This window comes from Hippocampus comes, unplaced genomic scaffold (assembly GCF_001891065.2).
Source record: "Hippocampus comes isolate QL1 unplaced genomic scaffold, H_comes_QL1_v1.1 scaffold155, whole genome shotgun sequence".
Classification (NCBI taxonomy): Eukaryota; Metazoa; Chordata; class Actinopteri; order Syngnathiformes; family Syngnathidae; genus Hippocampus; species Hippocampus comes.
This window is the reverse complement of record NW_017804967.1, coordinates 1680669-1692381: the sequence shown is the minus strand read 5'-3', so window position 1 is coordinate 1692381 and position 11713 is coordinate 1680669. Positions and strand designations below refer to the sequence as shown.

The following is an 11713-nucleotide window of genomic DNA, read 5'->3' as shown; positions in this document are numbered from 1 at the left end:
CCCCCCCGGTCTCCTTTGCTTGCCATCAAGAAGTCGTGCACTTTTACACGGCGGTGCCCCCGCTGGCCTTTCGCAGCGGCTTGTCGTGCTTGATTATACGATTTGAAGTGAAAGTTACTGAAAAAGGTCAAACGGTGTCTGTTCTTCCCTTACTGCAGTGTTGGCTAACATGAAGTGGCCCGCTTTTGCCTGCGGTAACAAAATAAGAAAGGGTTATCGGTTGGCAATCTGGTATACCCGCGCCCTCCAGTCTTTACAATCTTGCAAAATATCTTTTTTGGTTTACTTGTTTGTTTCACACTGGTTAAAAATTCAAGCTCAAATCTAAGGGACTGTTCACAAATATATGGTGTCCACTTGTAAATGGAAGCAATTGCATTTTTTTGGCCTTTGAAATGGAATCATGAAAGACAGCAGGCCATTTTCAACACTTTAGATGAATCAATGATTCCTAAAATTAACAGAGGCATGTTTTGCCTACTTGTTATTAAAAAAAAAAAAAAAAAAAAAAACATTGAAGAGATGAGTGATATTATTTCTGTTGCCGTTGTTATTTTTCACTCCTCTTTCAAATCCACTTTCTCGAAAGAACGGGACGTGAAAATGGAAGAAAAGATGGAATCAATCCTCGCTGCAGTCACGAGAGCTTCCACCCTTCTGGAAAAACTGACGCCTATGGAGTGTCTAATTTTTCAATCAACTCCAGCGCAGTCAGTCAGTCGGCACCAATGATGTCATCATAAGCGCACGTAAAAAGTGCGTTGCCTTTACGTAGCAGTCACCGCTCGCCAGGGGCAGGGCTCCTTGTCGCTTCCCGTCACCGTGATTGCAGAGTTTAGATCCTCCGCTCGACCACCTGAACGTCCACTCCTAAACTTGGCGGTCCTCCTCCTCCTCCCTCACGTCCTTCAATGACTCTTGCTGAACTTTTCTCTGTTTTGCTTTCTTGTTTTAGTTCCTCAACCCTCCACCCACCCCCGCTGCTTCTTTTTTCTAATAACCCCCCTTGTGCCCACGCACTCGCGACGCTTTGTAAGTGTAAGCCACACTGATTCACTCTCTGACTCACACAATGAAAATTCAAAGGTGGCAACAAAATCTGTTTTCCATCCCAGACCCTGTGATGCACATGTTACCATGTTTTTTTTTTTTGTTTTTTTTCTTTTTCCACTCCGATTTTCGGGAAAACCGCATTTGATGTGTCTGATCAATTCATGCCATGCAGCCCTGTGAGATCACACGCCGTTCGGATAGAGCTGTCTGTCATTGATAGTAACGGGAACAGTAAATTGTTGGAGATAGTTGGGGGGGCACAAGAATCCCTTGACATCTGAGCAGATGACAAGAGGATGGTATTATTTGTGACTACTTTTCCTCGAGACTCTGCCCACTGTACTGTTGTCAAATGTTAGGTCAGGTGAGCTGAAGCTTCGGTAACTATTTTTTTGATCCCGAAGCAAATTCTGGTCTGACCCCGCCCTAAGGAAATTGTGGGTCTTGTGAGACAGCGTCAAGAACAAAGACCAGGCTAAGGCTTGTTAGATAACGTTTGAAGAGCTGCAGCATCAGAATGGCACACCACAAAACAAACAAACTAACAAAATAAAACCCCAATGCGGTCTCAAAACATCAATGTGAAATTAGCTTCAGGTGTTTAATTGCTCTGCGATTGGCTGGCGAGCAGTTCAGGGTTTTCAAAAGTTCAAAATTGTTTTTTTTTTTTGGTTGCATTTCCTAAATATGAGAAACATACGATGCCCTAAAAATACCCAAGGTGGTGGTATTATGCTCCGGCGCTGAGAGGCAGGGACTGATAACACTCGCGGTGCTAAATTGTGGTGACGTGAGAATCTGCTGTTGTTTATGACCCAGGGAGAAAGTGCGCCGTCATTGTCGTGGCGTCGTGGAAGGCAAAAGAATTCTTTTCTGATCTGCGTCACACTCCTTGAAGCCTTTTCGGAACAAATTATAAAATGCCAAAAGGTGAAACGTACTCCAACCCGAGTGTTGGCTACATGTTATGCAAATCATATTTGTTTGCTGCGTGAAAGGATAATCCAAACTTTGTACAACTTTGCAAATACAAGGACCATGCTTTTAATTATTGCCGCCTCAAGCTGTTGTATGTATTACGTAATCTTCACTGTGTAAATATTAGGAATGCACCCTAGCATGCTCGTGAAGTTCATAAAGACCCGCATTCAATGAGGATGTAGCTCAGCGCAAGTCGAGCGTTTGAACTTTACTCCAATTTAATTTTATGAATGGCACGCCAATGCCACTTAGAGAAAACTGGAAGTTCCCCAGTCAATAGTTTTGTGATAATTGCGTTCGATTTAGTTTGATGATTTGTTGAGTTGACATCCAGTGTTTTTTTTTTCCTCATTCAATGACTTGGCAAATGTTACGGCCATCCGAACGGAACCAAATTGCGCAATTCGGTATGTATCGTTGCTCACAATGAGCTGCAATCAGTGCATCATTGAAGCCCGCATCTCCCCGAGTGGAGAAGGTTTGTGAGTGTTTGCGTTTTACTGGTCGTAAGCTTTTTTCTTTTTTCTTTTTTTTTGTCATCAAATTTTGAACGTGAAAAAATGCTCGCCACTGTAGGGCGTCACGGCATGTCCGAGGTCGATTCAAGGTTGCGCTAAAATCAAACCAGTGAGTCATGAGGTCAGTTCTGAGGACAAGATCAGTTGGCGTGCGTTTGTCATGCAACCTGTTTCCGTCGAAGTCTCATTTTGATGTCTAGTCGGTTCACATTGAAAGTCTTGTGGCCTCCGTCTGTATTGTGAAGTTTTTTTTTTTTGGGGGAAACAGAGAGCCTCCTTGATGAAGACTATGACTAACAGTCTTGATTAGCCATGAGTCTGTGGATTCGTTCCTAAGCACTTTTTTAAAACGCCCATCACAAGGTCACTTTTTTTTTTTTTTCAAACAACACTGACAACTAAAAGACAGCCATTGTGTGTAAGGTTTATGGGGTTTTTCAAGTCCATTTTTATAGTCGTTTTTAAATATGTATATTTTTCGACTAACGGCACGAGGCTCTCTGAGAATAATTGTCTCGATTCTTGTCGCAAGCTGCTTTCCTGGAAATCAATTTAAGCCAGCAGCTGTTTGACACGTGAGTATGTCCAATAAAGGCCTCGCCGCCTGTTTTTGATTTGAAGATGAAGTGATTGAGCGGCAGTCTCAGTAGTCTTAAATGCGGACCTACCCTGTGGCTGATGGGGGGGATGTTTGTATTTAACCCAGAGAGCAGGAAAGAATCGACTTAATGGACGCAGTCTGTTCAGCTCGGTAAAAGGTGAGACAGATGAGGGGGTCATAAATGATTAAGGATGCGATCACACACATCGGTGTGTAGTTCAATACTCGGTACTGGACCAAAAAGTTTTTTTTTGAATTTGTTTTTCGGTTCTGGTTCTTTTAGCACTCACATTGGCATTTTATTTTTATTTATTTTTTTGCAATCAGAGTCAAGACTGACATGGCAAACTGTTACAGTGTTGTTATTTCAGCACTTTTTTTTTTTTTTTTTTTTTTGTGAGGACTGAACCAAATCGCACCAGGGTGCAAGGGTGAGCAAACACGCCGCACTATCATTTGGTTTAACTGAGCTGGACTGAATGTGGTCGAGCAGTTGGCACTTCTGCCTCAAAATTCTGAGGTTTGGGATTTGGGTCCTGACTTTATGTGCAGTCCCTGGTACTCTGTCTTTCCTCCTACATTCCCCAAATCCTGCACGCTCATTGAAAAACTCTGAATTGTGTGAGTAGGTGCGGGTGGTTGATTGACTACATTACATGCCCTGCGATTGTCATGAGAGTTGAAGTGTTTCAAAAAAGGTCGTGCTTCCTCCACTATTGGAACGCATGCATGCATGAGTGTGAGCACGTCTTCACAACAGGCGGGCCGGGCGTTGAGGATGACCATGGGAACAGTGGCGTCTGAGCCCCCGCCCCCAGAGGGATCCAGCAAGAGGAAGTGTGTGTAATGTGTGCGCATGTTGAGTCACTCGTTGCTGAGTCATCCCTGGGCTGGCCATGCAGATAGAAAGAGCCTTCTTGGGGGGCCAGCTGCAGGGGCTCGAAGGGAGCGCGCACTGAGCATGCTCTGTAGAGTACAGGAAGGGAATTGGTAGTTGTGACAGGACTCCACTAGGAACTGTGGTGATGCAATATTTCATGATGCCAAGTTTTTTTCTTTTTCCCACATTGGTATGTTTGATTTTGTGAGGGGTGGGGGGGGGGGGAGAAAAAAAATCCCAAGTCAGCTGTAAGTTTGGTGCGCGACACTATATGCAGAAGTTGCCGCCGTCGAATGGCGTCACTGGGGACATGGAGAGAGATTTGGTCGGGAGATAATTTGTCATGTTGGAGCATGTTTTTGCTGAACACAAAGAAGCACCCACCTTCTATTTCTTGTTTTTTTTTTTTTTTTTTTTTTTTTTTGGGGTGGTCTTTTGGGTTACTGAGCGTCCCCTCCACCCCTGCCACCTCGACAAAGACACGCATACCCGCATTTTAACATATTCACAAAAATACGCACATACGGTCATGCTTCCTGTTTGTAGAAAAGATCCTTCACTGCTGCATGGGAGGAAGCTGGTATGTATTGTAGGTTCACGCTTACTCTTGTTTTAGTCGTCAGTAGGCACAGACGTTGTGAACAAAACGCAATGTGTGTCTTTTCCTCTCTTTAAATCGTCGAATGACATCATGCTACCAGATAGAACGTGACTTCCAATTTGATCTTTTGCTTATTTTATTTGCTGCTTTTACTCTGTTTCATTGCTCCCTCGGACTGAGCTTCCACTCATAGATAGTTATGCAGACGTGGACTTATTCTCACCGGCGGACAAGAGCAAACTGTTTGAAGAGGTGATGGACAGGATCTGAATTTCCTTTTGGGTGGAAGGACTACAAACAGTTTCTTTGTTGAGATAATCGTTTGATTGGTGAAACCACGGCACCATGCCTTTGTAATTATCAGAAGAGTTGCTTGGTATCGGCTGTAGCTATTTTTTTTCTGCCCAACTGGAAATATGACCCTATGGCATCCCTGGCTTTAAAGAAAGTTTGAAGGGAAAAAAATTTAGTTTAACATCACAAAATAAATACTGTGGTATTGGGTAGGGGTGGGGGTGCGGGGTTACTATGTGCGTTCACAGTTGCATGCTTGAGTCTGCTTGAATGCAGTTCAGGGTGATTTCATCCCATACAAAGACTTCTAAGTAAGAGGGTCCAAATGAAATGGGCATGGTGAAAAAGTTTTTTTTTTTTTTTTAACCTCAATCCACTTCAACGAGCAAATGCCCCAATCATCGTTGACCTTTGAACCGCATTACGACAGGTAGCGATCTGATGCAAGCTTACTCGGCATGTCATCAGTTTAGCATGTATGCAGTTAACATGTGCGCGGCAAATGATTACCAACACCTCTTGGTCACACATTCTGTCTCTACAGTTTCTGATAGGCCATTCTTGTCAAGGCACAGTTTGTTTTACAATGAAAATTGGAATAACATTGGAGGGATAAGATGGGGTCAGCAGAGCTGCTAAATGTTACGGATTGTCGTTATTTTGTTAGGGAAACCGCTGCGCTCGAATGCTGATTCTTGGAAGTACTACAAAAAAAAAAAAAAAAAATCACCGTCCAACATTAACACGGCACTGTGTCAGGCCACGAAGACGCTGCCTAGTACGCGTTTCTTGATGTGGCTAAACGCAAGTTAACTCTGCGTCTGGTGTCGACTCAGCACAAGTCCCTCATCCTCGCCTCAGTGGCAATGTATAAGCTACCCCGTCCGACTAGTTTCGTCATCACAAAACGAGTACGGGGGGAGACGGTGAAGGCATGCTAATTAGTATGCCATCATGTCAGACATGTAATCGGTGAAACACCGTAATAAGTGACTCGGTGATGCAACCCGAGAGGATGGCCTTATGTAGTTAAAACAAGTCTCATAAATAATTCCCCCTGACAACCTTCACGATCGACTTGGGACCAGTCCACGGACTACCGGTCGATTGCACCCCTGTTTTCGTTCATTTAGAATAAACCCCCCTTATTGGACCGTGATCCAAGTAAAGTGCTCAAGAATTGATTTAGAAACAAAGAAAGTGGAACTTGCATATATCTGGTGCACACATCAGGGGTGCTGACAAAGCACTTCATCCATAGTGAAAGGTGTGCGGGGGGCGGGGGGGTGGGGGGGGGGGATTGCGCCTGTAAATAGGTCGCGTGTTCACACCCGAGCACACAGATGGCGGAGCCGGCAGTGTGGTTGATTGAGAAATTTTCCAGCCATACTTCCTTAGTCAGACCTCATTCACTGTCTGTCACAATGACTTATGACTGTGTTCATTCATTTCACACACTTGACCTTCTGCAATCGGTGCGGGGGGAATGAGAACAGACTCAGTCGTGTTAATTGCTTCCACTCCTTTCTCCTTCTCCTCATTTTTCGCTCTTTAAGTGGTTCGTCTCCTGACCGGAGAGATTTCCTCAAGTCCTTCTGCTCATGATTCTGTTGACTCCAAGACTGCGCGGGAGGCAGTGTCTCTTTCACTGACTGGACTTTTTTTTTTTTCCAGTCTTGTGTAAGATCATTTGTAACGTTTGGGATAGACTGTAAATAAAATCCGACTCTGGACGTTCCCTCACGTCGTTTGAAATATTTGACGAAATACCGGATACTCTCATGATGATCTCAATTGACTCCTAATTACAATTCCACTTCTCTCCGTTTTGTAACTGCCGCCCATCCGTCTCTTCATCCCCTTCCCTATTCGATGCATTCACTTTTGAACGTTTCGTTATCTTGCCATTCAATATTTATCGAGTTCCTTCTGTGTTTGCTTCTCTGCAGTGATTCTCAGCCGGTCTGGTCACTGCAATGAATGGTAACACATTCCAGCCAGCCAGCACCACCGCGACAGTAGGAGGCGGCCAAGGGGTGGCAGCGCTCCCGCGAGGCTGGAGGGAGTTCTGCGAGCTTCACGCCATCGCCACAGCGCGGCAACTCGCGGGACACTACCGGAGCTTCGCCAGGGAGCGCCCCCAGCATGACGTCCCCCCGCCGGAGACCTTTTCCAAGCAGTTCACTGACCTCTTCCAGCAGCATTTTTGCTGCGAGGTCGACAAGGATGGCGCGCCTCTCCAGCAGAGCACCTGCTCCACCGCTTCCGGCATCACCCCGGCGGTTCCTCCTCCGGTTCCGTCGCAGACCGTGATCGGTCGATTACGACTCGCCGCTTTGTCCGGGGTGCAGGACTACCGGGAGGCGGGCCGACAAACCGGAGGAGCCGCCCTCTTTACCGTGGTGTCGCCAAAAGTGGAGCCGGTGGTGGTGAGCCGGGAGCAAGAGCGGCCTCTGCGATGCGCGGCGGGGAACCCCCGTTCAGGGAACCCGGTGCTGCTCAGGGGCTTGGGCTTGGCCCGTTCATTAGGCAGCGGGTCACTGTTGTTCCGTAGCCGTAGTAACGAGGAGCTATCTGGTACAGCTAGTCGACAGATATCTGACTCTTCAGCTTCCGGTCCAGCGCATGCCGATGTCACACACTTCTCAGTTAGTCAGATTCGGCAGTCTGTCAGACGACTTTTTAAGAAAGGGCCTCTTCCCAGGCCGCCCTCGACACAGGACCTGTCCGCCAACAACCCCACCCACTCCCTCACCGGCCCCGCAAGCAGCGCGCCCTGCACGCCTGAGCAAACATCTTCTTCCTCACAACCTCCCACTTCTCCCAACTCTGAAACGACATCGACGGCGGCGTCGCCGTTCTCTGGAGTCGCCTTCCACTTCCTGGATCGTTTCCGTTGGTTACGCGGCGGGAGCATGAGGCAGAGGAGGTCGGAGGTCAGCAGCTGCTGTAAAGAGGGCCAGCTGAGGTACTTGCTGGTGGACGACACCATCTCAGACTCTTTGCCGCGATGGCAGCGCTGCCGCCTGCTGGTCAGGAGGATCAGGGATGCCCAAGGCGGAGGAGGCGAAGGCTACCAGTTGGAGCTTTATGATCCTCCAAAGGTACAAACACACACAAACGCACGTAAACTAACGTATTTATTGTCTCATACCACGTTGGCACTTAGCACAGTAGAATCCAAACGTGCAAGGATCTAATTGGGAGATTCAAAACCCAGAAAAAGTTGATGTTATTTTGTCTATGTCATTATACTAGGCGGAAACGACAGACACTACTTTCTAATATAACAAAGCAAAAGCTCTCGCACAACTCGCAGGGGGGCACAAGTCATTTCCTGCATCCAGTTGTTTTCGTCTCGGGGTTTCCCCCCTCCATTTTTAAATCATCTCTCTTTTCCCTCTGTTTGTTTTCATAAGATCAAATAAAATAAGAGTGTCGCTGACTTTTGCCTCGTGACCAAACAAGAGCAGAGCTATTTTGGCATTTCTGTTGGTATCTAGTTTTCTCATTGGCCTTCAGTAACCGAGTTAGCATTTCCAACTACAGTACACCCACTCGGCGCTCTGTGATGTCGAACAAGCCGTGAAATTCACCAATCGGAATTCAGTGGAACTTAAGAGTTCTGTGATGCTGGTTCGAATTCTTCTTGGTCCGTTTGTTCTAATTCCCATGAGAAATAATGCTCAGGTTTTTTTCCCCTGGTGCTATGTCACCATCATTAAAAAGCAAGTGCCTATTTGAAGTCATATTTTAACATTCTGCACGGCCACACCAAGTATGTGTCCCACGGAAAATGTATGATCGATCCAATGTTTCCAATTATACACAATGAGCATTTGTAGGTTCCCGCCCCCTGCTTTAGATATTCACAGAGCTGAAGTCTCTCATGATATATGGGGACTTACTCACACATTATGCCAATTTTTTTTTTTTTGGGGGGGGGGGCGTGGGGGGACATTCCACTTTTGATATTCTCCTGTATTGTATTCAAAATTCACTGTGTGCACTGTGTTCAATGCTACACTCCCCAGTTTACTCCATAATGTAGTTCACACAATGTCGATAAAGATGCTAAGAGGAAACAGAGTGACTATAATAGTTAACACGTTTGCCCTCCTGTCACCGATTACTGTCGCACGGCCCCCTCAGTATCCACATGTTGGCTATCGTTAAACACGAACCGGCATTTCACCACTTTGGCTCCTCTGCTATGTGATGAATTCAAAGAATACGCACAAATTCATGTCCTCTTGCGCTGTGGTGAGTAGGTACACCTCCCACGCTGCTTCCTGTTTGTTATGGGGCTCACTTTCGCCACATGCTATCGAGTGTTCAACACGTGCCTCCGTTCGGACTCGACGACGAAACTCGCGTTCATGTGTCGGCTTTTTGGCTGAAGAAACAAGCTTGAGGTCGCACACCTTGAAAATGGCGCAGCACGGTCACAGCAGCATCCCTTTTTTTATTATTTTTTGTCTTTCTTTCTTTCTTTTCTCATGCACGAGCTTGTGCTCGGCTCCCAGCGCCATGATAGAAAACACTGCAATATTTCAAGTCGGTCCAGCTGCGAGGCGGCCCGTGTTTGCACGCCCAGTCCCCCAGCTCCCCCCGAACCAGTAATCAAAGCGGCTTACTTAACTGTTGTCCCAGCCCACAGCCATCTGTAAGGTCCCTGCAAACAGAGCCGCGTCTCGCCTCTGAGTGGGTGCAAGTGTGTATTCTGGCCGGCGCGCTTAAGCTAGGTCAGTGAGAGAGATGTGTGCGCGCTTGGTAGCGTTTTTATATTTAGAAGCCCTCAACTTCTCTGCCAGCTGCGAGCCCAACCGCATGCTTGAAGTAATTGACTTAATGATAGAGCCCGAGCCACGCGTGCCCGCGCATACGTGTACGTTTGTGCACCGCGGCGAAAGGCCCTGGCAGGATCTTGTGCCTGCTTGACTGCGACGCCAAATTCATCAGGGATCTCTCACTTTGTGTTTGTGCACACGCGTGTGGAATCTTGGCAAGGCCGAGCGCAAAGGGCCCCGAGAATGGCCTTAAAAGGAAGGAGAGCTGTTCGCTATCATGCGCGCAATTTAAGGCTCATGTGAGGAAAATGTGTTTCAACTTTTCAAACTTGAGTTGATTAAAAAAAAAAAAAACAAAAAAAAAAAAAACAATAAAACTTTTGAGGACTTTCCCTTGTATGAGCACGAAGACGGCAATAATTACAACGTCCGGTGTTCGTGACTTGTGTTTATATCTCTGCTCTGTGTCTTTTGTGCGAAACGGTATTATCAGTAAACTCATTTAGCTAAAAGAGGAAGCTGCTTGGGAACCGATAATGTCGTTCCAGCCGTGACGCAGCTGCAACAAGTCCAGAGAATAATCAGACAATTTAATAATCCTACCAGATGATCTGTCTGATTACACAGCCTGCGATGACAATGGGCTTCAAGTGCCAATGCGACAGTGAATAAAAAAGCAAATGCGGTCTTTCCGAGCGCATCAAGGGTGTTTTTGTCATTGTAGGCAAAACCGAAGGCTGTTTCACTTCTGCATTGTCTTAGATTGAAGGCCAGATAATGGAACGGTGCATTGTGTAATGCAAGTCTGTGGCCTCAACATTATTTACATCGGTTTCCTGTAGAGGGGTGGGGCAAAAAAAAAAAAAAGGACAATTTTATTAGTACAAAAGTCAAAACGACACTATCATGAATGTATTAGTTGTTTAAGTAACATTTTAATATTCTTCACAATAAAACATGACAGACAGAGTGAAGATGTTCACCGCCCAAACACCAAGCGCAACTGACCTCATTGTGTTTCTTTTTCTTGTATTATTATCATCCGGGCAGCACAGTGGAAGGGTGGTTAGCACATCTGCCTCACATTTCTGAGGTTTGAATCTTGGTTTCGGCCTGCCTGTGTGCCATTTGCATGTTCTCCCCATGTTTGCATGTTTTTTCCTCCCTGGACTTCCGCTTCCTCCCACATTCCAAGAACATTCATGTTTGGGGTTTTGAAAACTCTAAATTGTCCAAAGGTGTGAATGTGAGTGTGACTGGTAGATCGTCGATCTGCCCTGTGATTGGCCGGCGACCACTGGACTTGGAGAAGGCATTTGATTGTCTCGATCGGGGAGTCCTGTGGGATGTGCTGAAGGAGTGTAGGTTATTGGTGCCCCCATGTATGGGTTGTACAGTCTCCATACAACCGGTCGGTGTCCGAATTCGGTCCACATTATTGCCGGAATGTCGGATTCATTTCCAGTGTGCGTTGAACTCCAAGGCTGCCCTTTGTCACAAATTCTGTTCATGGACAACATTTCTAAGCACAGCCAAGCCATGGATCCGGTTTGGCGGCCTCGGTTCTGTATCTGCAGTTTGCAGCCGAGTGTGAACGGTTGGCATGAGAATCCCTTCCTCCAAATATGAGACCACCGTGGAGGATTTCAAGTATTTTAGGGTCCTGTTCAAGAGCGAGGGGAAAAATGGCGCGGGGCATGGACAGGCGGATGTCATGTGGATTGTATCGGTCTATGGTGAAGAAAGGAGCTTAGCCGAAAGGCGAAAGTGCTCAATTTGCGAGTCGAGCTAAATTCCAACCCTCACCTATGGTCACGAGAAGGTCGCTGGACACACTCGAGCAACTCTCGGTATCTCCTGGTTGGCCCGGGAACGGCTTGGGATACCTCAGGAAGTGCCGGATGAAGTCTGGGCTTCCCTTCCCTTTACATTTTCCTGTGACAAAAAAAAAAAAAAAAAAAAAATTTTTATGAGATTAATCCCGCCGTTCATTTT

General features: G+C 46.4%; 1 protein-coding gene across 1 annotated transcript in view; it reads left to right on the top strand.

The window, feature by feature from the left end:
- The window catches only part of sh2b3 (SH2B adaptor protein 3), a 47580-nt gene that overhangs the window by 9315 nt on the left and 26552 nt on the right, over positions 1-11713 (top strand). The window contains exon 2 of the mRNA XM_019888184.1: positions 6878-8032. Coding sequence (XP_019743743.1) covers positions 6905-8032 — 1128 coding nt within the window. The 5' untranslated portion in view covers positions 6878-6904. The remainder of the gene's footprint in view (positions 1-6877; positions 8033-11713) is intronic.